Source organism: Chiloscyllium punctatum, chromosome 6 (assembly GCF_047496795.1).
Source record: "Chiloscyllium punctatum isolate Juve2018m chromosome 6, sChiPun1.3, whole genome shotgun sequence".
NCBI classification, from domain to species: domain Eukaryota; kingdom Metazoa; phylum Chordata; class Chondrichthyes; order Orectolobiformes; family Hemiscylliidae; genus Chiloscyllium; species Chiloscyllium punctatum.
Window position 1 is genome coordinate 33,356,847 of NC_092744.1, and position 24,003 is coordinate 33,380,849.

General features: G+C 50.6%; 1 protein-coding gene across 20 annotated transcripts in view; it reads right to left on the reverse strand.

Moving 5' to 3' along the window:
• Positions 1-223: 223 nt before the first annotated feature.
• Positions 224-24,003, reverse strand: part of LOC140478849 (uncharacterized) — a 125,393-nt gene continuing 101,613 nt past the window's right edge. For all 20 annotated transcript variants that reach the window (XM_072572363.1, XM_072572350.1, XM_072572362.1 and 17 more), the window contains 2 exons: positions 3,140-3,263; positions 224-2,103 (listed from right to left, as the gene is read on the reverse strand). In XM_072572363.1, the coding sequence (XP_072428464.1) occupies positions 2,046-2,103; positions 3,140-3,263 (182 nt within the window). In that variant the 3' untranslated portion in view covers positions 224-2,045. The remainder of the gene's footprint in view (positions 2,104-3,139; positions 3,264-24,003) is intronic.

Here is a 24,003-nt window from a genome sequence, read left to right on the forward strand (position 1 = left end):
AGTAATCTAAGACCAAGAGATGAAATCTGTGCAAATTGATTCAGCAGAGAAATTCAAAACTGTTTGGAGCCACCACAAATGTCATTTGAGGGTACAGGTTTTCGCCAAAAAAAAACATGAACAAGAAGAACAAATTTAGGCCAAAGGACATGTAGAAACTGGAAGAGTATACAGAATGGGAAAGGAGATGTCTTGGAAAGATTAAAAGAAAGTGAGTCACCAGTAGTAAAGCAGTTTTTTTTTATTTGAAGAGCATAGGGACTCTCATAAATTGAACATCGAAAAATTGTCACATTTTGATTGGTTTTGCTTCCAATGCAAAATATGTTGCTGTGAAATATGACCAATCAAAAATATTATTTATACATTATGTGATAAGCGAGTTGCTGGAACATATATAATGTTACTAAAATATGCTGTATTTTTGAAAGGATTATTTTGTGGAATCAGCACAGGCCAGACCAGGTACCTTTGGCATGTTTGCTTTTCTGAAGGATACTAGTGAACCAAATGGGTTTTTAGGACAATCTGAAAGTTTCACAGTCACGATTACTGAGAATATAGATTTTTATTCCATGTTTTACTTACAAATTGAATTCAAAATAGCATTGTGGAACATAAACTCCGTTGTCCAAATTAGTAGACCAGCAACATTGCCACTATACTATCCTACTCATGCGAATTTATCAGAAATTCTACAGGTAAACCTTCCTCAAAACATTTGGAGAAATGTTGGCAGCAGAGTGAAAGTATTTCTAAGGAAATTATTGACAGTAATTGTCTCATGATATGACCCTTTTTATTTACCCCAAATACAAAGATAATTGATTATTTCTTCTTGTGAGTTAATAATTAAATCGTGACAATGTCTCCAGAACATCAGTGGGAAGTAATTGTTTCAGATTACATCCTCCTGGAGTGTATCATACATGCCAAAAACATCTGGATGGGATGATTTCTGGCCTTATGATGGATGGGAGGTTGTTGATGAGACAGATGAAGATAGTTGGACTTATGACACTGTCTTGAGGAGTTCTGGGGCTCTTGTGGTGCAGTAGTGTTGCCACCTCTGGACCAGGAAGTCCAGATCCCACCTGCTCTGGAGGGGTGTAATGTCACCTTTCAATGGTTGATTGGAAATATCTACCTTGAGAAGCTCTTGCAATGATGTCTCATGACTAAAATCATTGGTGCCAGATGTGGAGAATTATCCTTCTGATTCCCAGTGCCTCGAGCTTTGATTGGGCTTTTTGATTCCGTATTCATTCAAAAGCTATCTTGATGTCATCAGCAGTCACTCTTATCTCCCGTCTAGAGTCTCCTCTTTTGTCCATGTTTGGACCACGTTTGTAATGAGGTCAGAAGCTGAGTGGCCCTCACGGAACCTAAACTGAGCATCAGGGATGAGGTTATTGCTGGGCTTCTTGGCACTTTCAAATACCCCTTCAATGTGTTTGCTGATGATTAAGGGTAGATGGATTGTGCAAAATTGTCTCAATCTTGCTTTTTGTGGAGAGGATATACCTGGACAATTGTCCACATTGATGGGAATATACTAGTATTGGCTGAATGTAAACATCTGTAAAGCTGAGGGTTTCAAGTGGAGACCCAGGTGGATCATCCCCGTGGCTCTTCTGCTGGAGATGATCACAATTGCAGGTGGTTTCTTTCTCTGCTAGGTGGCCATTTAGCAATGGTACTTTCATATCTAGGTGCTAAGTTGAAAATCAATCTCCGGGTCTTTTGAGGAACTGTACGAAAATTGGTTGGAGAAGCCTTTCAAATGTTCTAGAAATAAAATAATATGCTAATCAATTGAACATTGTGCTAATTTTAGAAGGGTCATGCACCAAACTAGTGGAAATGTCGATTTATCTGGGTCTAATTACAATTGTATTTATGTTGAAAATTCAGCAAGTACAGTTAGGGTATCGATTGTAAAGTCATAGGAAAGAATCTCAGTGTGAAATTAACATAAGATCAATCTGTATAATAACTTGGTGTCCTTATTACGTTTAAAAATGATGAATATTGCACAATATTATTCAGGTTGCGACCTGGAGTGGGTTGGTCTCAGCGAGAAATGCTTCTTGTTTGAAGATCCTGGTGAAAAGATATTCAATGTCATATCATTTGTAAAACATACACTTACATTCAGTTTATAATAATGCTTTTTAAACTTAAGAAATGAACAAAATCACATTATTCTCCATCAGACAGGCAAGATCTAGTAAGTGAAGAAAACTACTTAAAGAATTGTATCCTGTGAGGTAGTATCACAGCTGTATTAAAACAGGCAGTTCTGGAGAAACTCAGTAGGGGTCTGGCAAACTCTATGGAGAGAAAAACGGAGTTAACAGTTTGAGTCCGGTGATCTTTTGTTGGAACTGAAAGCAGCTGGGAAATGGTGGCATTCATGCTGTTTACTGGTGGGGAAGGAGTGAGGCAAATAAATGTTTTTGTCTCTGTCTGGGCACTGTCTCCATCCATTCGTTTTCATCATTTCCCACCACCCAACGCGTCCCTTGTCACGAGCATAATTACCACCATTTCCTAGCTCCTTTCAGGTCCAACAAAGAATGGCTGGACTCGACATGTTAACTCTGTTTCTGTCTCCACAGATGCTGCCAGACCTGCCGAGTCTCTCCAGTACTTCCTGTTGGAGAATCAGATTATCCAGCATCTGCAGGTCTATGTTTTATTTATTGCAACTATACAGTTGAGGTAAAGTGTCCCTGCATTTGGAACTATACAGTTGAGGTAAAGTGTCCCTGCATTTGGAAGGTAATAGCTTGTAATATGGTTTGGGGTTAATAGTAAACATCCTACACCCAGTAGGTTTCATGGAATTCTTCAGTGTCATTTCAGTACTGAAGAATTGCTATTCAATTTAACTAAAGGAAAAAAGAAACATCTTACATCTTAATAATTGCACTTCTCAAACTCAACATTTTATGATTATAGTGAAAATATTCTGCTTGGATGCTGTGGTAGAGATCAGTCGTTCCCATGGTTTCATTTGAGTCAGGACATCAATCATAAAATAAGGTGAAGTAGAATATCTTTTTCATCAGCCAGTTAGTTGTTCAGTTGTATGAGAGTCGGTTAATACATTTAATGGTTATTTTCCACAACGTACCTTCCAGAATAAAGCAAATTAGCCTTATGTTGAAGAAGTTGGCGAACCTTTTCTCGAACTCCTTCATCAGCCAGATTCACATCCTTGCTTGTGACAGTGACCCTGAAGATAACTTTGCGCTGTGCTGTACATAACGTGTACAATGATTAGAGTGAATCGCAGAACTATTCCAGCACTTTCAGATTGCCAGTATGTGTAATTCTCAACATCACAAGGAGGCAATTTGGCCCATCATATCTGCACTGACTCTACAAATGAGCAACTCACTTAGTGTCACTCTCACTTTCTCCCCATAATTCTGTGCACGCTTCTTTTCAGATAACAGTCTAAGTCCCTTTTGAAAGCTTCAGGTGAACCTCCCTCCACCACACTCAAACAATTCATTCCAGAGCTTAGCCATTCTTGAGGTGGAAAGATTTTCTCTCCTGTTTCACATAAATGGAGCACAATGAGGGGAATGTGAAGTTGTCTGTTTTAGAAGAAAAGATTAAAACATGTATTGTCTAAATGATGAGAGATTGCAGAGCTCTGAGGTGCATAGGGATTTGGGGATCCCAGTGCATGAAAAGGATAGTATGCAGGTTAAGGAACTACTTAAAAACGTGAATAAAATGTTATTGTTTGTTGAAAGTTAAATGTAGGGAGATATACTTCAGTTGTACATGGCATTGGTGAGACCACACCTCGAGGACTGTGTTAAATATTAATCTCCTTATTTAAGGAAGGATGTAAATGCAATGGAAGCAGATTTACTAGACTAATATCCAGAATAGGTGGGTTGTCCTGTGAGGAAAAATTGGTTAGGCAAGGCTTTCATTTACTGAAGTTCAGAAGAGTTAGATGCACCTTCACTGAAACAAACTGAGACTTGAAAGAGTGGATATAGAAGGATTGTCCCTTTTTTAGGAGAATCTAGAACCAAGAAGACATAAACTCAACAGATCCGGTGGCAGAAAAAGGGTTAATATTTTGAGTCTGGTATGACTCTTCCTCAGAATTTCAGATCCTCAGTTCTGTAGAGGAATCATAACAGACTCAAAACATTAACTCTTCTTCTCCCTTCACAGATGCTACTAGACCTATTGAGTTTCTCCAGTGTTTTCTGTGCATGTTTCAGATTTCCAGCATCTGCAGTATTTTGCCTTCACCTAGTTGGATGTCACTGTTGAAAAATAAGGTGTTCCCATTTAAGATAGAGATAAGGAGAGCTGTTTTTCTCTCACAGAGGATTGTGAGTCTTTCGGACTCTCAGCCTCAAAAGCAATAGAAGCAGACTCTTTGAAAAATTCTGAATCAAAAATGGATACATTCTTCAGCAAATGGATGAAACATTATGAGGGATATGTGGGAATGTGGACTAATCAGATCTGCCATGATTTTATTGTATAGGTGCTGGTATTGGCTGGGTTGGACAAAGTCAAAAATCACATGACACCGAGTTATGGTCGAACAGGATTATTTGAAACTGCAAGCTTTTGGAGCCCTTGTTCCTTCCTTGGGTAGCTAATGAGACAGAATATTGGACTGTAACCTGGTGGCTTGTGATTAGTGATTTTATTGAGTAACTGAGCAAGCACGAGGGGCTGAGTGGCCTGCCTTTGCTCCTAATGTTTATGTTTATATGTTGTCTGTCACTTTAACTTCTTTGACAATTACTTTAAACGGGTGTCTTCTTGATCTCAATCCTTTCACAAATGAGAACAATTTCTCTGTATCTATTCTGTCTCGACCTCTCCTGACTTTGAGTGCCTCTGTCAAATCTCCTCTCAGCAAGCAAAATGTTCTGTAATAATTCAGGTTTCTGATTATTGGTAATTTTACAGATACAGGCAAAATAACCAAATATCCGATGTAATGTGATGGTAGCCAGGCTCTTTGACTGTTGAGTGTAAATTGGGAGGTATCAGGATAAAGCAAAAAGAAAAAGTGTCTATACTGGCATACTCTTATAAAAACAAAAAAGAAATTAGAAACACATAACAATATCTGTCAGATTATTTGCACTTGAGTGTATGACCATCAAAAAATCGTAGAATCATAGATATATGTTGCAGGAAAAGATGCCATTCTGCCTATCGTATGTGTTCCTGGATTTTGTTAGTTATCTAATTAGGCCTAACTACCTGCCCTTCCCCACATTTTGCCTGCAGTTATTTATCAGGTTTCCTTTTTAGAATTTGCATTCGCTTCATCACCCTTTCAGGCAGTCGGTTTCAAATCATAGCAATTAAATGGATTGAAAACACTTTCTCCTACTTTCCCTCAGTCAGTGTCCCTGATTTACTGACATTTCTATTATTAGAATTCTTTCTCCTTTTTATTCTATCAAATTTCTTCATGATTTGAGTTGCCAGTGGAAAGTGAGGCCCCCTGCATCTCCTGAACATTACCAACTACAGTAGACAGCTCTCAGCTTGGGGCTGGCTGCGACAAGGCGCCCACCATGTGACATCATGAATAGCAGCTCCTGGCCTTACACCCCTCTCAACCTGCAGCATACCCTCTTCCTGCCCTTCAGCTGATCATGCCATCTTGAGCTTTGTGTTTCCCCAATCCTACACTTTTCCCTAATTCCAGCCTTCCCCTTCTTAGCTCCTCTTTTCCAAGCATCCAAGAGTTTCCAGCTTACAGCCACAGGAACAGCAGAAGGGGAAAAGAGACTGAGTGTAGAAGTACTGATGTAGAAGAACTGATGCATGAGCTTACACTCGGATCGACCAGCTGAGACACTATCATTGCATATTATTTGGAGCCGACACTAGAGTGGGAATCAGCACATGATGAGTTGCCCACCATGTAATAGTTGCAACCAGGGTCAGGTGAAAGAACTGTTCATTTGCCATCTCACCAAAGGGCTCAGTATCTGATGGGTATTGATACTGAGGACTCAGTTGAAGGCAGCAATGAGGCAGCACATAGTAAAGCACAGAATGGGTATACGTACTGAGCATTGCTGGGCTCCAACATGGAGGGGTTCAACTCCAAACTTGCAGACGGTATGTTGTACAGCTGTCTTTCCCATAACCTCTACTCCAGCTCCCTGTTGTGTTGCAGACACAGAGGTACTGGCACTACTGGCCCAATACCCTTTAGGAATAAAGTATTAGCGTGGATAGAGGAATGGTTAACTAACAGGAAACAAAGAGTGGGGATAAATGCATGCGATTCTGGCTGGCAATCAGTAACTAGTGGTGTCCCTCAGTGATCTGTGTTGGGACTGTAATTATTCACAATTTACATAGATGATTTGGAGTTGGGGGCCACATATAGGATGTCAAAGTTTGCAGATGAGACCAAGATGAGTGGCACAGCAAAGTGTGTAGAGGAGTGTGAAACTTTGCAGAGGAACATAGGTACATTGAGAAAGTGGGCAAAGGTCTGGCAGATGGAATACAATGTTAATAAATGTGAAGTCATCATTTTGGTATCAGTAACAGTAAAAAGGATTATTACTTGAATGGTAAAAAGTTGCAGCATGCTGCTATGCAGAGGGATTTGGGTGTCCTTGTGCACGAATCACAGAGGGTTGGTCTGCTGGTACAACAAGTAACTAGGAAGACAAATGGAATTTTGTCCTTCATTCCTAAAGGGATTGAGTTTAAAAGCAGGGCGGTTATATTACAGCTGTACAAGGTGCTGGTGAGACCACACCTGAAGTACTGTGTGCAGTTTTGTACTCTTTACATGAGAAAGGATGTACTGGCACTGCAGGGGGAGCAGAGGAGGTTCATTTGGTTGATTATGGAGTTGACCTGGTTGGCTTATGAGGGGAGACTGAGTGGATTGGAATTATATTCATTGGAATTCAAGAGAATGAGGGGAGGATCTTATAGAAACATATAAAATTATGAAGGGAATAGATAAGATAGAAGTAGAGAGATGTTTCCACTGGCAGGTGAAGCCAGGGCAAGAAGGCATAGCCTCAAGGTTAGAGGGAGCAGATTCAGAACTGAATTGGGAAGGAACTTCTTCACTCAGAGGGTTGTTAATCTATGGAATTCCTTGCCTAGTGAAGTCGTTGACGCTACTTCAGTAAACGTTTTTAAAGCTAAGGTTGATTTTTTTGAACAATAAAGGAACTAAGGGATATGGTGAGAGGGTGGGTAAGTGGAGCTGAGTCCAAGCAAAGATCAGCTGTGATCTTATTGAATGGTGGAGCAGGCTCAAAGGGCCGGACAGCCTAGTCCTGCTCCTAGTTCTTATGTTCTTATGTTCTAACACCAATTACAATGTCTGTACAAACAGGCTACCTCATTCTCTGTCAACCATGAGAGAATGTAACCACCCAATCTGGGTAAATGCAGGAACTCACAAAGACATTTGCAAAAGAGAAAAAGTCCACTGTGCTTTCAGACACTGAATTAGGAAAGTATTTTTTTGAAAAAGACGTAGCTGCAACTTGGGTTAAAATGCAATCATGTACGAAAGTACTTTCTGGCTTGCCATAGTCTTGTGACCTGTACCATGCAGCACACTCACTGAGCAGCCATTTGATATCAGTTCAATAAAGACTTAGTACACACAAGACTATTGTCAGTAGCTGGATCTTTAAATGCCATGACTAAAATAGAGTTTCTTACTTCTTTTATCAAGTGTGCACAACACAGACATCTCCAGTTTGAAAATGCTCAATTTATTCTGACTTTCTATATCCTGCTGGTTAGACTATCCTCCATCCATGCCAATAAGATACTTCCTGTAAAATTTTGTGGCTATTGTTCAAAGGTAGTATTATGGTCTCACATCTGTTGACTGAAATCTGTGAGAGAGTTTCAACAGTTTTATGTTCATAACTGTTCATACATAACTGGGCAGTCCAGGGTCAGAGGTGAAGACTATCCCCAGGAAAGCTAGGTAATCCTCCATAGTGCCTCAGTTGAATTTTGGGCTTGTTCAAAACTGTTTCTAGTGCTGTCCCTGTAATGTTTACCAGCACTTTCTAACTCCAGGTTTTCAACCGTGTTAATCTACATCATTGTCCTTTACCTTATACTGCCCCAGCTCCATTCTCAGTGGTTGAGGTTACAGGTTTGGAGTGTACTGTCAAAGGAACATGCACAGTGGCTGCATTGTACCATCTACAAGATACACTGCAGCAACTTACCCAGGCTTTGACAGGACATTCCAAACCTGCAACTTCGACCACTGAGAATGGGATGGCATGGTGACACAGTGGTTAACCCTACTGTTTCACAACACCAGGGACCTGGGTTCAATTCCAGCCTTGAGCAACAATCTGTGTGGAGTTTTGATGTTTTCCCTGTGTCTGTGTGAGTTAATCCCACAGTCCAAAGGTGTGGCAGTTCGGTAGATTGGCTATGATAAATTATCTATAGTGTCTAGGGATGTGCATGCTCAGGATATTAGCCATGGTAAATGCAGAGCTATGGTATGGGACTGGGTTTGAGTGGAATAGTCTTCAGAGAATCGGTGCAGACGTGATGTGTCAAACAGCTAGGGCATTTAAGAGTCAACTACATTGCTGTAGGTCTGGAGTCACATGAAGGCCAGACCAGGTAAGGCAAAGAGATTTCCTTCTCCAAAGAACATTGGTGAACCAGATGGGTATTTCTGACAATCAACAATAGTTTCATGGTCATCGTTCGACCCTTATTCCAAATTCTTTATTGAATTCAAATTCCAAGATCATCCATGGAAGTATTGGAATCAGGGCCCCAAAATATCAGCTGAGTTTCTGGATTAATGGTCCAGTGATAATATCAAATAATTTCTGACAATGCCTCCCAAATTGTTTATTGAATTTAAATTCAACCATCTGCCTGGAGGGCCTGATATGTTAACCTCAGCCAGAGTGAATCCATGATCTTAGCATCACTTGACATGACAAACCTGCTGCCACTCAACTAAGCTGACTGACCCACCCCCAAAATAGGGAACTCAGTTTAAGATACAGGGTCTCCCATTAAATACAAGGAGTAGGAGGAATTTATTTTCAATAGCGTTATTAATCTTTGGAATTCACTGCTTCAGACAGCAGTGGAAGCTAGTTCACTAAATATACTGAAGGCTGAATTAGATCAATTTTCGAACAACAGCGAGTCAAAAGTTTTAGGGGAACATATCGGGAACCGGAAGTGAGACCACAATCAAATTAGCCAAATTCATACTGAAGGTTGGAACAGATCTGAAATGCCAATTAACCTACTCTTGCTCCAATTCCTTATGTTCTTAAAAAGAAGCTAAATAGCATTCCGAGAGAGAAAATGAGAGTTTTTGTTTCAAGTTTTTTTTGGACTGACTCTGCCTTTTCTCATTTATTTCACTTTATTATCTCTTGGAGTCCCAAGCAGAGCAGGAAAGGTCAGTGGGCTGGAGGCCCGAGTGATGTGGGGACGGTCAGTGGGCTGGAGGCCCGAGTGATGTGGGGACGGTCAGTGGGCTGGAGGCCCGACTGATGTGGGGACGGTCAGTGGGCTGGAGTCCTTAGCAAGTTGGCTATGGTCAGTGGGCTATAGACCCGAGTGATGTGGGGACAGTCAATGGGCTGGAGGGCCGAGCAAGGTGGGGATGGTCAGTGGGCTATAGACACGAGCGATGTGGGGATGGTCAGTGGGGTGGAGTCCTGAGCGATGTGGGTCAGTCAGTGGGATGGAGTCCTCAACAATTTGGGGATGGTCAGTGAGTCGGTATCCTGAGCAATGTGGGAACTGTCAGTGGGCTGAAGTCCCAAGTGATGTGGGACGGTCAGTGGAATGGAGTCCTGAGCGAGGTGGGAATGGTCAGTGGGATGGAGTCCTGAGCGATGTGGTTCGGTCAGTGGGCTAGTGTCCCGAGTGACGTGGGAATGGTCAGTGGGTGGAGTCCTGAGTGATGTGGGAATGGTCATTGGGCTGGAATCCCAAGTGATATGGGGATGGTCAATGGGCGAGAATCCCGAGCGATGTGGGAATGGTCAGTGGGCTGGAGTCCCAATTGATATGGGGTTGGTCAGTGGGCTGGAATCCCAAGTGATGTGGGGTTGATCAGTGGGCTGGAGTCCCAAGCGAGATGCGGATGGTCAGTGGGTTGGAGCCCCGAGCGATTTGGGAATGGTCAGTGGGATGGAGTCCCGAGCGATGTAGGGACGGTCAGTGGACTGGAATCCCGAGTGATGTGGGAATGGTCAATGGGACGGAGTCCCGAGTGATGTAGGGACGGTCAGTGGACTGGAATCCCGAGCGATGTGGGAACGATCAGTGGGGTGGAGTCCTGAGCGATGTGGGAATGATCAGTGGGCTGGAGTCCCGAGTGATATGGGAACGGTCAGTGGACCTGAATACCGAGTGACGTGGGAATGGTCAGTGGGATGGAGTCCCAAGCGATGTAGGGATGGTCAGTGGACTGGAATCCCGAGCGATGTAGGGACGGTCAGTGGACTGGAATCCCGAGCGATGTGGGAATGATCAGTGGGGTGGAGTCCCGAGCAATGTGGGAATGGTCAGGGGGCTGGAATCCCGAGCGATGTGTGGACGGTCAGTGGGCTGAAGTCCCAAGTGATGTGGGGATGGTCAGTGGGCTGGAGTCCCAGCATGAGGGAACGGTCAGTGGGCTGGAATCTCGAGTGAGATGCAGATAGTTAGTGGATTGGAGTCCCGAGCGATGTGGGAATGGTCAGTGGACCTGAATCTGGAGTGATGGAGTCCCGAGCAATGTAGGGACGGTGAGTGGACTGGAGTACTGAGTGATGTGGGGACAGTCAGTGAGCTGGGATCCCAAGTGATTTTGGGACGGTCAGTGGGCTGGAGTACTGAGCATTGTGCGGGTGGGCAGTGGGCTGGAGTCCCAAGTGATGTGAGGACGATCTGTGTGCTGGAGTCCTGAGTGATGTTGGGACGGTCAGTGGGATGGAGTCCCGAGTGATGTGGGGATGGTCAGTGCGCTTGAGTGCTGAGCGATGTAGGAATGGTCAATGAGATGGAGTCCTGATTGATGTGGGTCAGTCAGTGGGATGGATTCCTGAGCAATGTGGGGACGGTCAGTGGGCTGAAATCCCGAGTGATTTTGTACGGTCAGTGGGCTGGAAACCCACTGGGCGTCGGTCAGTGAGATGGAGTCCTGAGAGATGTGGGAATGGTCAGTGGGCTGAAATCCCAAGCGATGTGGGGATGGTCAGTGGGCTGGAACCCCAAGCGATGTGGGGATGGTCAGTGGGCTGGAACCCGAGCGATATGGGAATGGTCAGTGGGCTGGAAATCCGAGCGATGTGGGAATGGTCAGTGGGCTGGAGACCCGAGTGGTGTAGCGGTGGTCAGTGGGCAGGAAACCCGAGCGATGTGGGGACAGTCAGTGGACTGGAATACCAAATGATGTTCGGATGGTGAGTGGGCTAGTGTCCCGAGTGACGTGGGAATGGTCAGTGGGTGGAGTCCTGAGTGATGTGGGAATGGTCATTGGGCTGGAGACCCAAGTGATATGGGGTTGGTCAGTGGGCTGGAATCCCAAGTGATGTGGGGATGGTCAGTGGGCTGGAGTCCCAAGCGAGATGCGGATGGTCAGTGGGTTGGAGTCCCGAGCGATGTGGTAATGGTCAGTGGGATGGAGTCCCGAGCGATGTTGGGATGGTCAGTGCACTGGAGTGCTGAGCGATGTGGGAATGGTCAATGGGATGGAGTCCCGATTGATGTGGGTCAGTCAGTGGGATGGATTCCTGAGCGATTTGGGGATGGTCAGTGAGCTGGAATCCTGATCAATGTGGGGAAGGTCAGTGGGCTGAAATCCCAAGTGATTTTGTACAGTCAGTGTGCTGGAAACCCACTGGTGTCGGTCAGTGAGATGGAGTCCTGAGCGATGTGGGAATGGTCAGTGGGCTGGAATCCCAAGCGATGTGGATGGTCAGTGGGCTGGAACCCGAGCGATATGGGAATGGTCAGTGGGCTGGAAAGCCGAGCGATATGGGAATGGTCAGTGGGCTGGAGACCTGAGCAGTGTGGCGCTGGTCAGTGGGCAGGAAACCCGAGCGATGTGGGAATGGTCAGTGGGCTGGAATCCCGAGCAATGTGGGGACGGTCAGTGGACTGGAATACCAAACGATGTGGGGATGGTCAGTGGGCTGATGTCCCGAGCGATGTGGGGACGGTCAGTGGGCTGGTGTCCAGAGTGATGTGGGGATGGTCAGTGGGCTGGTGTCCTGAGCGATGTGGGGATGGTCAGTGGGCTGGAGTCCCAAGTGATGTGGGGACGGTCAGTGGGCTGGGGTCCTGAGCAATGTGGGAATGGTCAGTGGGCTGGTGTCCCGAGTGATGTGGGAATGGTCAGTGAGCTGGAGTCCCAAGCGATTTGGGGACGGTCTGTGGGCTGGAGTCCTGAGTGATGTGGGGATGGTCAGTGAGCTGAGTCCCGAGTGATGTGGGAATGGTCATTGGGCTGGATTCCGAAGCGATTTGGGGACGGTCTGTGGGCTGGAGTCCTGAGCGATGTGGGAATGGTCAGTGGGCTGGAATCCCAAGCGATGTGGGGATGGTCAGTGGGCTGGAACCCGAGCGATATGGGAATGGTCAGTGGGCTGGAAACCTGAGCGATGTGGGAATGGTCAGTGGGCTGGAATCCCGAGCAATGTGGGGACGGTCAGTGGACTGGAATACCAAACGATGTGGAGATGGTCAGTGGGCTGGTGTCCCGAGCGATGTGGGGACGGTCAGTGGGCTGAAGACCCGAGCGATGTGGGGATGGTCAGTGGGCTGGTGTCCCGAGTGATGTGGGGATGGTCAGTGGGCTGAAGACCCGAGCGATGTGGGGATGGTCAGTGGGCTGGTGTCCCGAGCGATGTGGGGACGGTTAGTGAGCTGGGGTCCCGAGTGATGTGGGGATGGTCAGTGGGCTTGTGTCCTGAGCGATGTGGGGATGGTCAGTGGGCTGCAGCCCTGAGCGATGTGGGGATGGTCAGTGGGCTGGAGTCCCGAGTGATGTGTGGATGTCAGTGGGATGGAGTCCCAAGTGATGTGGGGATGGTCTGTGTGCTGGGGTCCTGAGCAATGTGGGAATGGTCAGTGGGCTGGTGTCCCGAGTGATGTGGGAATGGTCAGTGGGCTGGAGTCCCAAGTGATTTGGGGACGGTCTGTGGGCTGGAGTCCTGAGTGATATGGGGACGGTCAGTGAACTGGGGTCCCGAGTGATGTTGGGATGGTCAGTGGGTTGGAGTGCTGAGCGATGTGGGGATGATCAGTGGGCGGGTGTGCTGAGTGATGTGGGAATGGTCAATGGGATAGAGTCCCGATTGATGTGGGTCAGTCAATGGGATGGAGTCCTGTGCGACTTAGGGATGGTCAGTTAGCTGGAATCCTGATCAAGGTGGGGACGGTCAGTGGGCTGAAATCCCAAGTGATTTTGTACAGTCAGTGGGCTGGAAACCCACTGGGCTTCGCTTAGTGAGATGGAGTCCTGAGCGATATGGGCATGGTCAGTGGAATGGAATCCTGAGCAATGTGTGAATGGTCAGTAGGCTGGAATCCCAAGCGACGTTGGAATGGTCAGTGGGCTGTAATCACGAGCGATGTGGGAATGGTCAGTGGGCTGGAATCCCGAGCGATATGGGAATGGTCAGTGGGCTGGAATCCCGAGCGATGTGGGGATCGTCAGTGGGCTGGAGCCCTGAGCGATGTGGGGATAGTCAGTGGGTTGTATTCTCGAGCGATGGGTGACGGTCAGTGGGCTAGAGTCCTCAGCGATGTGGGAATGGCCAGTGGGCTGAAGTCCCGAGCAATATGGGGACGGTCAGTGGGCTAGAGTCCCCAGTGATGTGAGAACGGTCAGTGGGCTGGAGTCCCGAGCGATGTGGGGATAGTCAGTGGGCTGGAGTCCCAAGTGATATGGGGGTGGTCAGTGGGCTGGAGTCCCAAGCAATGTGGGAACAGTCAGTGGACTGGAATCACGAGCGAGATGCAGATGGTCAGTGGGTTGGAGTCCTGAGCAATGTGGGAATCGTCAGTGGACCTGAATCCTGAGTGATGTGAGAATGGTCAATGGGATGGACTCCTGAGCGATGTAGGGATTGTCAGTGGACTGGAATCCCGAGCGATGTGGGAACAATCAGTGGGCTGGAGTCTTGAGCGATGTGGGAATGGTCAGTGGGCTGGAGTCCCGAGTGATGTGGGGATGGCCTGTGGGCTGGAGTTCTGAGTGATGTTGGGACGGTCAGTGGGATGGAGTCCCGAGCGATGTGGGGACGGTCAGTGGGATGGAGTCCTGAGGGATGTGGGGATGGTCAGTGCGCTGGATTCCAGTCTACTGACCATCCTACATCGCTCAGGATTCCAGCTCACTGACCATCCCCAAATTGCTCAGGACTCCATCCCACTGACTGGCCCACATCAATCGGGACTCTATCCCATTGACCATGGGATGGAGTCCCGATTGATGTAGGTCAGTCAGTGGAATGGAGTCCTGAGCGATTTGGGGATTGTCAGTGAGCTGGAATCCTGAGCAATGTGGGGACGGTCAGTGGGCTGAAATCCTGAGTGATTTTGTACGGTCAGTGGGCTGGAAACACAGTGGGATAGAATCCTGAGCAATGTGGGAATGGTCAGTGGGCTGGTGTCCCGAGTGATGTGGGAATGGTCAGTGGGCTGGAGTCCCAAGTGATTTGGGGACGGTCTGTGGGCTGGAGTCCTGAGTGATATGGGGACGGTCAGTGAACTGGGGTCCCGAGTGATGTTGGGATGGTCAGTGGGTTGGAGTGCTGTGCGATGTGGGGATGATCAGTGGGCGGGTGTGCTGAGTGATGTGGGAATGGTCAATGGGATAGAGTCCCGATTGATGTGGGTCAGTCAATGGGATGGAGTCGTGTGCGACTTAGGGATGGTCAGTTAGCTGGAATCCTGATCAAGGTGGGGACGGTCAGTGGGCTGAAATCCCAAGTGATTTTGTACAGTCAGTGGGCTGGAAACCCACTGGGCTTCGCTCAGTGAGATGGAGTCCTGAGCGATATGGGCATGGTCAGTGGAATGGAATCCTGAGCAATGTGTGAATGGTCAGTAGGCTGGAATCCCAAGCGACGTTGGAATGGTCAGTGGGCTGTAATCACGAGCGATGTGGGAATGGTCAGTGGGCTGGAATCCCGAGCGATATGGGAATGGTCAGTGGGCTGGAATCCCGAGCGATGTGGGGATCGTCAGTGGGCTGGAGTCCTGAGCAATGTGGGAATCGTCAGTGGACCTGAATCCTGAGTGATGTGAGAATGGTCAATGGGATGGACTCCTGAGCGATGTAGGGATTGTCAGTGGACTGGAATGGAATCCTGAGCAATGTGAGAACGGTCAGTGGGCTGGAGTCCCGAGCGATGTGGGGATAGTCAGTGGGCTGGAGTCCCAAGTGATATGGGGGTGGTCAGTGGGCTGGAGTCCCAAGCAATGTGGGAACAGTCAGTGGACTGGAATCACGAGCGAGATGCAGATGGTCAGTGGGTTGGAGTCCTGAGCAATGTGGGAATCGTCAGTGGACCTGAATCCTGAGTGATGTGAGAATGGTCAATGGGATGGACTCCTGAGCGATGTAGGGATTGTCAGTGGACTGGAATCCCGAGCGATGTGGGAACAATCAGTGGGCTGGAGTCTTGAGCGATGTGGGAATGGTCAGTGGGCTGGAGTCCCGAGTGATGTGGGGATGGCCTGTGGGCTGGAGTTCTGAGTGATGTTGGGACGGTCAGTGGGATGGAGTCCCGAGCGATGTGGGGACGGTCAGTGGGATGGAGTCCTGAGGGATGTGGGGATGGTCAGTGCGCTGGATTCCAGTCTACTGACCATCCTACATCGCTCAGGATTCCAGCTCACTGACCATCCCCAAATTGCTCAGGACTCCATCCCACTGACTGGCCCACATCAATCGGGACTCTATCCCATTGACCATGGGATGGAGTCCCGATTGATGTGGGTCAGTCAGTGGAATGGAGTCCTGAGCGATTTGGGGATTGTCAGTGAGCTGGAATCCTGAGCAATGTGGGGACGGTCAGTGGGCTGAAATCCTGAGTGATTTTGTACGGTCAGTGGGCTGGAAACACAGTGGGATAGAATCCTGAGCAATGTGGGAATGGTCAGTGGGCTGGTGTCCCGAGTGATGTGGGAATGGTCAGTGGGCTGGAGTCCCAAGTGATTTGGGGACGGTCTGTGGGCTGGAGTCCTGAGTGATATGGGGACGGTCAGTGAACTGGGGTCCCGAGTGATGTTGGGATGGTCAGTGGGTTGGAGTGCTGAGCGATGTGGGGATGATCAGTGGGCGGGTGTGCTGAGTGATGTGGGAATGGTCAATGGGATAGAGTCCCGATTGATGTGGGTCAGTCAATGGGATGGAGTCCTGTGCGACTTAGGGATGGTCAGTTAGCTGGAATCCTGATCAAGGTGGGGACGGTCAGTGGGCTGAAATCCCAAGTGATTTTGTACAGTCAGTGGGCTGGAAACCCACTGGGCTTCGCTCAGTGAGATGGAGTCCTGAGCGATATGGGCATGGTCAGTGGAATGGAATCCTGAGCAATGTGTGAATGGTCAGTAGGCTGGAATCCCAAGCGACGTTGGAATGGTCAGTGGGCTGTAATCACGAGCGATGTGGGAATGGTCAGTGGGCTGGAATCCCGAGCGATATGGGAATGGTCAGTGGGCTGGAATCCCGAGCGATGTGGGGATCGTCAGTGGGCTGGAGCCCTGAGCGATGTGGGGATAGTCAGTGGGTTGTATTCTCGAGCGATGGGTGACGGTCAGTGGGCTAGAGTCCTCAGCGATGTGGGAATGGCCAGTGGGCTGAAGTCCCGAGCAATATGGGGACGGTCAGTGGGCTAGAGTCCCCAGTGATGTGAGAACGGTCAGTGGGCTGGAGTCCCGAGCGATGTGGGGATAGTCAGTGGGCTGGAGTCCCAAGTGATATGGGGGTGGTCAGTGGGCTGGAGTCCCAAGCAATGTGGGAACAGTCAGTGGACTGGAATCACGAGCGAGATGCAGATGGTCAGTGGGTTGGAGTCCTGAGCAATGTGGGAATCGTCAGTGGACCTGAATCCTGAGTGATGTGAGAATGGTCAATGGGATGGACTCCTGAGCGATGTAGGGATTGTCAGTGGACTGGAATCCTGAGCGATGTGGGAACAATCAGTGGGCTGGAGTCTTGAGCGATGTGGGAATGGTCAGTGGGCTGGAGTCCCGAGTGATGTGGGGATGGCCTGTGGGCTGGAGTTCTGAGTGATGTTGGGACGGTCAGTGGGATGGAGTCCCGAGCGATGTGGGGACGGTCAGTGGGATGGAGTCCTGAGGGATGTGGGGATGGTCAGTGCGCTGGATTCCAGTCTACTGACCATCCTACATCGCTCAGGATTCCAGCTCACTGACCATCCCCAAATTGCTCAGGACTCCATCCCACTGACTGGCCCACATCAATCGGGACTCTATCCCATTGACCATGGGATGGAGTCCCGATTGATGTGGGTCAGTCAGTGGAATGGAGTCCTGAGCGATTTGGGGATTGTCAGTGAGCTGGAACCCTGAGCAATGTGGGGACGGTCAGTGGGCTGAAACCCTGAGTGATTTTGTACGGTCAGTGGGCTGGAAACACAGTGGGATAGAATCCTGAGCAATATGGGAATGGTCAGTGGGCTGGAAAGCCGAGCGATATGGGAATGGTCAGTGGGCTGGAGACCCAAGCGATGTGGCGATGGTCAGTGGGCTGGAGACCCGAGCGATGTGGGAATGGTCAGTGTGCTGGAATCCCGAGCGATGTGGGGACAGTCAGTGGACTGGAATCCCAAGCGATGTGGGGATGGTCAGTGGGCTGGTTTCCCAAGTGATGTGGGATAGTCAGTGGGCTGGAGTCCCAAGCAATGTGGGAACGGTCAGTGGGCTGGTTTCCCGAGCGTTGTGGGGACGGTCAGTGGGCTGGTGTCCTGAGCGATGTGGGGATAGTCAGTGGGTTGGATTCTCGAGCGATGGGTGACGGTCAGTGGGCTAGAGTCCTCAGCGATGTGGGAATGGCCAGTGGGCTGAAGTCCCGAGCAATATGGGGACGGTCAGTGGGCTAGAGTCCCCAGTGATGTGAGAACGGTCAGTGGGCTGGAGTCCCGAGCGATGTGGGGATAGTCAGTGGGCTGGAGTCCCAAGTGATATGGGGGTGGTCAGTGGGCTGGAGTCCCAAGCAATGTGGGAACAGTCAGTGGACTGGAATCACGAGCGAGATGCAGATGGTCAGTGGGTTGGAGTCCTGAGCAATGTGGGAATCGTCAGTGGACCTGAATCCTGAGTGATGTGAGAATGGTCAATGGGATGGACTCCTGAGCGATGTAGGGATTGTCAGTGGACTGGAATCCCGAGCGATGTGGGAACAATCAGTGGGCTGGAGTCTTGAGCGATGTGGGAATGGTCAGTGGGCTGGAGTCCCGAGTGATGTGGGGATGGCCTGTGGGCTGGAGTTCTGAGTGATGTTGGGACGGTCAGTGGGATGGAGTCCCGAGCGATGTGGGGACGGTCAGTGGGATGGAGTCCTGAGGGATGTGGGGATGGTCAGTGCGCTGGATTCCAGTCTACTGACCATCCTACATCGCTCAGGATTCCAGCTCACTGACCATCCCCAAATTGCTCAGGACTCCATCCCACTGACTGGCCCACAACAATCGGGACTCTATCCCATTGACCATGGGATGGAGTCCCGATTGATGTGGGTCAGTCAGTGGAATGGAGTCCTGAGCGATTTGGGGATTGTCAGTGAGCTGGAATCCTGAGCAATGTGGGGACGGTCAGTGGGCTGAAACCCTGAGTGATTTTGTACGGTCAGTGGGCTGGAAACACAGTGGGATAGAATCCTGAGCAATATGGGAATGGTCAGTGGGCTGGAAAGCCGAGTGATGTGGGAATGGTCAGTTGGCTGGAGACCCAAGCGATGTGGCGATGGTCAGTGGGCTGGAGACCCGAGCGATGTGGGAATGGTCAGTGTGCTGGAATCCCGAGCGATGTGGGGACAGTCAGTGGACTGGAATCCCAAGCGATGTGGGGATGGTCAGTGGGCTGGTTTCCCAAGTGATGTGGGATAGTCAGTGGGCTGGAGTCCCAAGCAATGTGGGAACGGTCAGTGGGCTGGTTTCCCGAGCGTTGTGGGGACGGTCAGTGGGCTGGTGTCCTGAGCGATGTGGGGATGGTCTGTGAGCTGGAGTCCCGAACGATGTGGGGATGGTCAGTGGGCTGGAGCCCTGAGCGATGTGGGGATAGTCAGTGTGTTGGAGTCCCGAGTGATGGGTGACGGTCAGTGGTCTGGAGACCTGAGTGATGTGGGGATGGTCAGTGGGCTGGAGTCCTGAGCGATGTGGGGATGATCAGTGGGCTGGAGTCCCGAGTGATATGGGGACAGTCAGTGGGCTGTCGTCCTGAGCGATGTGGGGATGGTCAGTGCGCTGGAGTGCTGAGCGATTTGGAAATGGTCAAAGGTGTAGAGTCCCGATTTATGTGGGTCAGTCAGTGGGATGGAATCCTGAGCGATTTGGGGATAGTCAGTGAGCTGGACTCCTGATCAATGTGGGGACGGTCAGTGGGCTGAATCTCGAGTGAGTTTGTACGGTCAGTGGGCTGGAAACCCACTGGGCGTCGGTCAGTGAGATGGAGTCCTGAGCGATGTGGGAATGGTCAGTGGGCTGGAATCCCAAGCGATGTGGGGATGGTCAGTGGGCTGGAACCTGTGCGATATGGGAATGGTCAGTGGGCTGGAAACCGAGCGATGTGCGAATGGTCAGTGGGGTGGAGATCCGAGCGATGTGGCGATGGTCAGTGGGCAGGAATCCCTAGCGATGTGGGGACGGTCAGTGGACTGGAATCCCAAGCGATGTGGGGATGGTCTGTGGGATGACATCCCGAGCGATGTCGAGATATTCAGTGAGCTGGAGTCCCAAGCAATGTGGGAACGGTCAGTGGGCTGGAGTCCCAAGTGATGTGAGAACGGTCAATGGAACTGAATCCCAAGTGATGTGGGAACAATCAGTGGACTGGAATCCTGAGCGATGTGGGAATGGTCAGTGGGCTGGTGTCCCGAGTGATGTGGGGATGGTTATTGGGCTGGAGTCCCGAGCGATTTGGGGACGGTCTGTGGCCTGGAGTACTGAGTGATGTTGGACGGTCAGTGAGCTGGGGTCCCGAGTGATGTTGGGACGATCAGTAGGCAGGAATGCTGAGTGATGTGGGGATGGTCAGTGGGCTGAAGTCCTAAGTGATGTGGGGATAGTCAGTGAGCAGGAGTCCCGAGCAATGTGGGAATGGTCAGTGGGCTGGAGTCCCCAGTGATGTGAGAACGGTCAGTGGGCTGGAGTTCCAAGTGATGTGAGAACGGTCAGTGGGCTGGAGTCCCAAGCGATGTGGGAATGGTCAGTGGGCTGGAGTCCCGAGCGATGTGGGGATAGTCAGTGGGCGGGAGTCCCAAACAATGTGGGAATGATCAGTGGGCTGGAATCTGGCGCGAGATGCAGATGGTCAGTCGGTTGGAGTCCTGAGCGATGTGGGAATGGTCAGTGGGCTGCAGTCCCGAGCGATGTGGGGACAGTCAGTGGGCTGGTGTCCTGAGCGATGTGGGGATGGTCAGTGAGCTGGAGCCCTGAGCGATGTGGGAATGGTCAGTGGGCTGGTGTCCCGAGTGATGTGGGAATGGTCAGTGGGCTGGTGTCCCGAGTGCTGTGGGGATGCTCAATGGGCTGGAGTCCCGAGCGATTTGGGGATGGTCTGTGGGCTTGAGTCCTGAGTGATGTGGGCATGGTCAGTGGGCTGGAGTCCCAAGTGATGTGGAGATAGTCAGTGGGCTGGAGTCCCAAGTGATGTGGGGACGGTCAGTGGGCTGGAGTCCTGAGGAATATGGGAATGGTCAGTGGGCTGGTGTCCTGAGTGATGTGGGGACGGTCTGTGGGCTGGAGTGCTGAGTGATGTTGGGACAGTCAGTGGGCTGGCGTTCTGAGCGATGTGGGAATGGTCAATGTGTTAGAGTCCCGAGTGATGTGTGGACGGTCAGTGGGCTGGAATCCCAAGTGATGTGGTGATGATAAGTGGGCTGAAGTCCCAAGTGATGTGGGGACGGTCAGTGGGGTGGAGTCCTGAGCAATGTGGGAATGGTCAGTGGGCTGGTGTCCCGAGTGATGTTGGGACGGTCTGTGGGCTGGAGTCCCAAGCGATGTGGGGACGGTCAGTGGGATGGGGTCCCGAGGGCTGTGGGGATGGTCAGTGGGCTGGAGTGCTGAGTGATGTTGGGACGGTCAGTGGCATGGAGTCCCAAGCGATGTGGGGGCGGTCAGTGGGATGGGGTCCCGAGGGCTGTGGGGATGGTCAGTGGGCTGGAGTGCTGAGCGATGTGGGAATGTTCAATGGGATGGAGTCCCGATTGATGTGGGTCAGTCAGTAGGATGGATTCCTGAGCGATTTGGGGATGGTCAGTGAGCTGGAATCCTGAGCAATGTGGGGACGGTCAGTGGGCTGAAATCCCGAGTGATTTTGTACGGTCAGTGGGCTGGAAACACAGTGGGATAGAATCCTGAGCGATATGGGAATGGTCAATGGGCTGGAATCCCAAACGATGTGGGGACAGTCTGTGGGCTGGAGTACTGAGTGATGTGGGGATGGTCAGTGAGCTGAGTCCCGAGTGATGTGGGGACGGTCAGTGAACTGGGGTCCTGAGTGATGTTGGAACGGTCAGTGGGCTGGAGTCCTGAGCGATGTGGGGATGATCAGTGGGCTGGAATCCCGAGTGATATGGGGACAGTAAGTGGGCTGGAGTCCCGAGCGATGTGGGGATGGTCTGTGCGCTAGTGTGCTGGACGATGTGGGAATGGTCAATGGTATAGAGTCCCGATTTATGTGGGTCAGTCATTGGTATGGAGTCCCAAGTGATGTGGGGAACGTCAGTGGGCTGGATCCCTGAGCAATGTGGGAATGGTCAGTGGACTGGAATCACAAGCGAGATGCAGATGGTCAGTGGGTTGGAGTCCGAAGCGATGTGGGATAGGTCAGTGGACCTGAATCCCGAGTGATGTGAGAATGGTCAATGGGATGGACTCCCGAGCGATGTAGGGATTGTCAGTGGGCTGGAGTCCTGAGCAATGTGGGAATGGTCAGTGAGTGGGAGTCCCAAGTGATGTGGGGATGGTCACTGGGCTGGAAAGCCGAGCGATGTGGGAATGGTCAGTGAGCTGGAGACCTGAGCGATGTGGCGATGGTCAGTGGGCAGTAAACCCGAGCGATGTGGGAATGGTCAGTGGGCTGGAATCCCGATCGATGTGGGGACAGTCAGTGGACTGGAAACCCAAGCGATGTGGGGATAGTCAGTGAGCTGGAGACCCAAGCAATGTGGGAACGGTCAGTGGGCTGGAATCTCGAGCGAGATGCAAATGCAGATGCAGAGGGCTCGAGTCCCGAGCATTGTGGGGATGGTCAGTGAGCTGGAGTCCTGAGCGATGTGGGGATGATCAGTGGGATGAAGTCACGAGTAATGTGGGGATAGTCAGTGGACCTGAATCCCAAATGATGTGGGAACAATCAGTGGGTTGGAGTCCTGAGCGATGTGGGAATGGTCAGTGGGCTGGTGTCCCGAGTGATGTGGGGATGGTTACTGGGCTGGAGTCCCGAGCGATTTGGGGACGGTCTGTGGGCTGGGGTCCCAAGTGATGGTGGTACGGTCAGTGAGCGGGACTGCTGAGTGATGTGGGGATGGTCAGTGGGCTGAAGTCCTAAGTGACGTGGGGATAGTCAGTGAGCAGGAGTCCCGAGCAATGTGGGAACGGTCAGTGGGCTGGAATCTCGAGCGAGATGCAAATGCAGATGCAGTGGGCTCAAGTCCCGAGCGTTGTGGGGACGCACAGTGGGCTGGTGTCCCGAGCGATGTGGGGATGGTCAGTGAGCTGGAGTCCTGAGCGATATGGGGATGGTCAGTGGGCTGGAGTCCCGAACGATGTGGGGACAGTCAGAGGGCTGGAGTCCCCTGTGAGGTGAGAACGGTAAGTGGGCTGGGATCCCAAGCGAGGTGGAATTGTCAGTGGGCTGGAGTCCCGAGCGATGTGAGGATAGTCAGTGGGCTGGAGTCCCAAGCAATGTGGGAACGGTTAGTGGGCTGGAGTCCTGAGCGATGTGGGAATGGTCAGTGTGCTTGTGTCCCGAGTGATGTGGGGATGGTCACTGGGCTGGAGTCCCGAGCGATTTGGGGATGGTCTGTGGGCTGGAATACTGAGTGATGTAGGGACGGTCAGTGAGCTGGGGTCCTGAGTAATGTTGGGACGGTCAGTGGGCTGGACAGCTAAGCGATGTGGGGATGGTCAGTGGGCTGGAGTCCTGAGTGATGTTGGGACGGTCTGTGGGATGGAGTCCCGAGTGATGTGGGGACGGCCAGTGGGATGGAGTCTCGAGGGATGTGGGGATGGTCAGTGCGCTGGAGTGCTGAGCGATGTGGGAATGGTCAGTGGGCTGAAATCTCGAGTGATTTTGTACGGTCAGTGGGCTGGAAACCCACTGGGCGTCGGTCAGTGAGATGGAGTCCTGAGCGATATTATACTGGTCAGTGGACTGGAATACCAAGCGATGTGGGGATGGTCAGTGGGCTGGAATCCCAAGCGATGTGGGAATGGTCAGTGGGCTGGAGTCCTGAGCGATGTGGGGACGGTCAGTTAGCTAGAGTCCGGAGCGATGTGGGAATGGTCAGTGGGCTGGAATCCCGAGCGATGTGGGAATGGTCAGTGGGCTGGAATCCTGAACGGTTTGGGGATGGTCAGTGGGCAGGTGTCCCGAGCGATGTGTGGACTGTTAGTGGGCTGGAGTCCCGAGTGAGGAGGGGACAGCCAGTGGGCTGGAGTCCTGAGCGATGTGGAAAAGGTCAGTGGGCAGGTGTCCGGAGCGATGTGGGGATGGTCAGTGGGTTGGAGTCCCGAGCGATGTGGGGACGGTCAG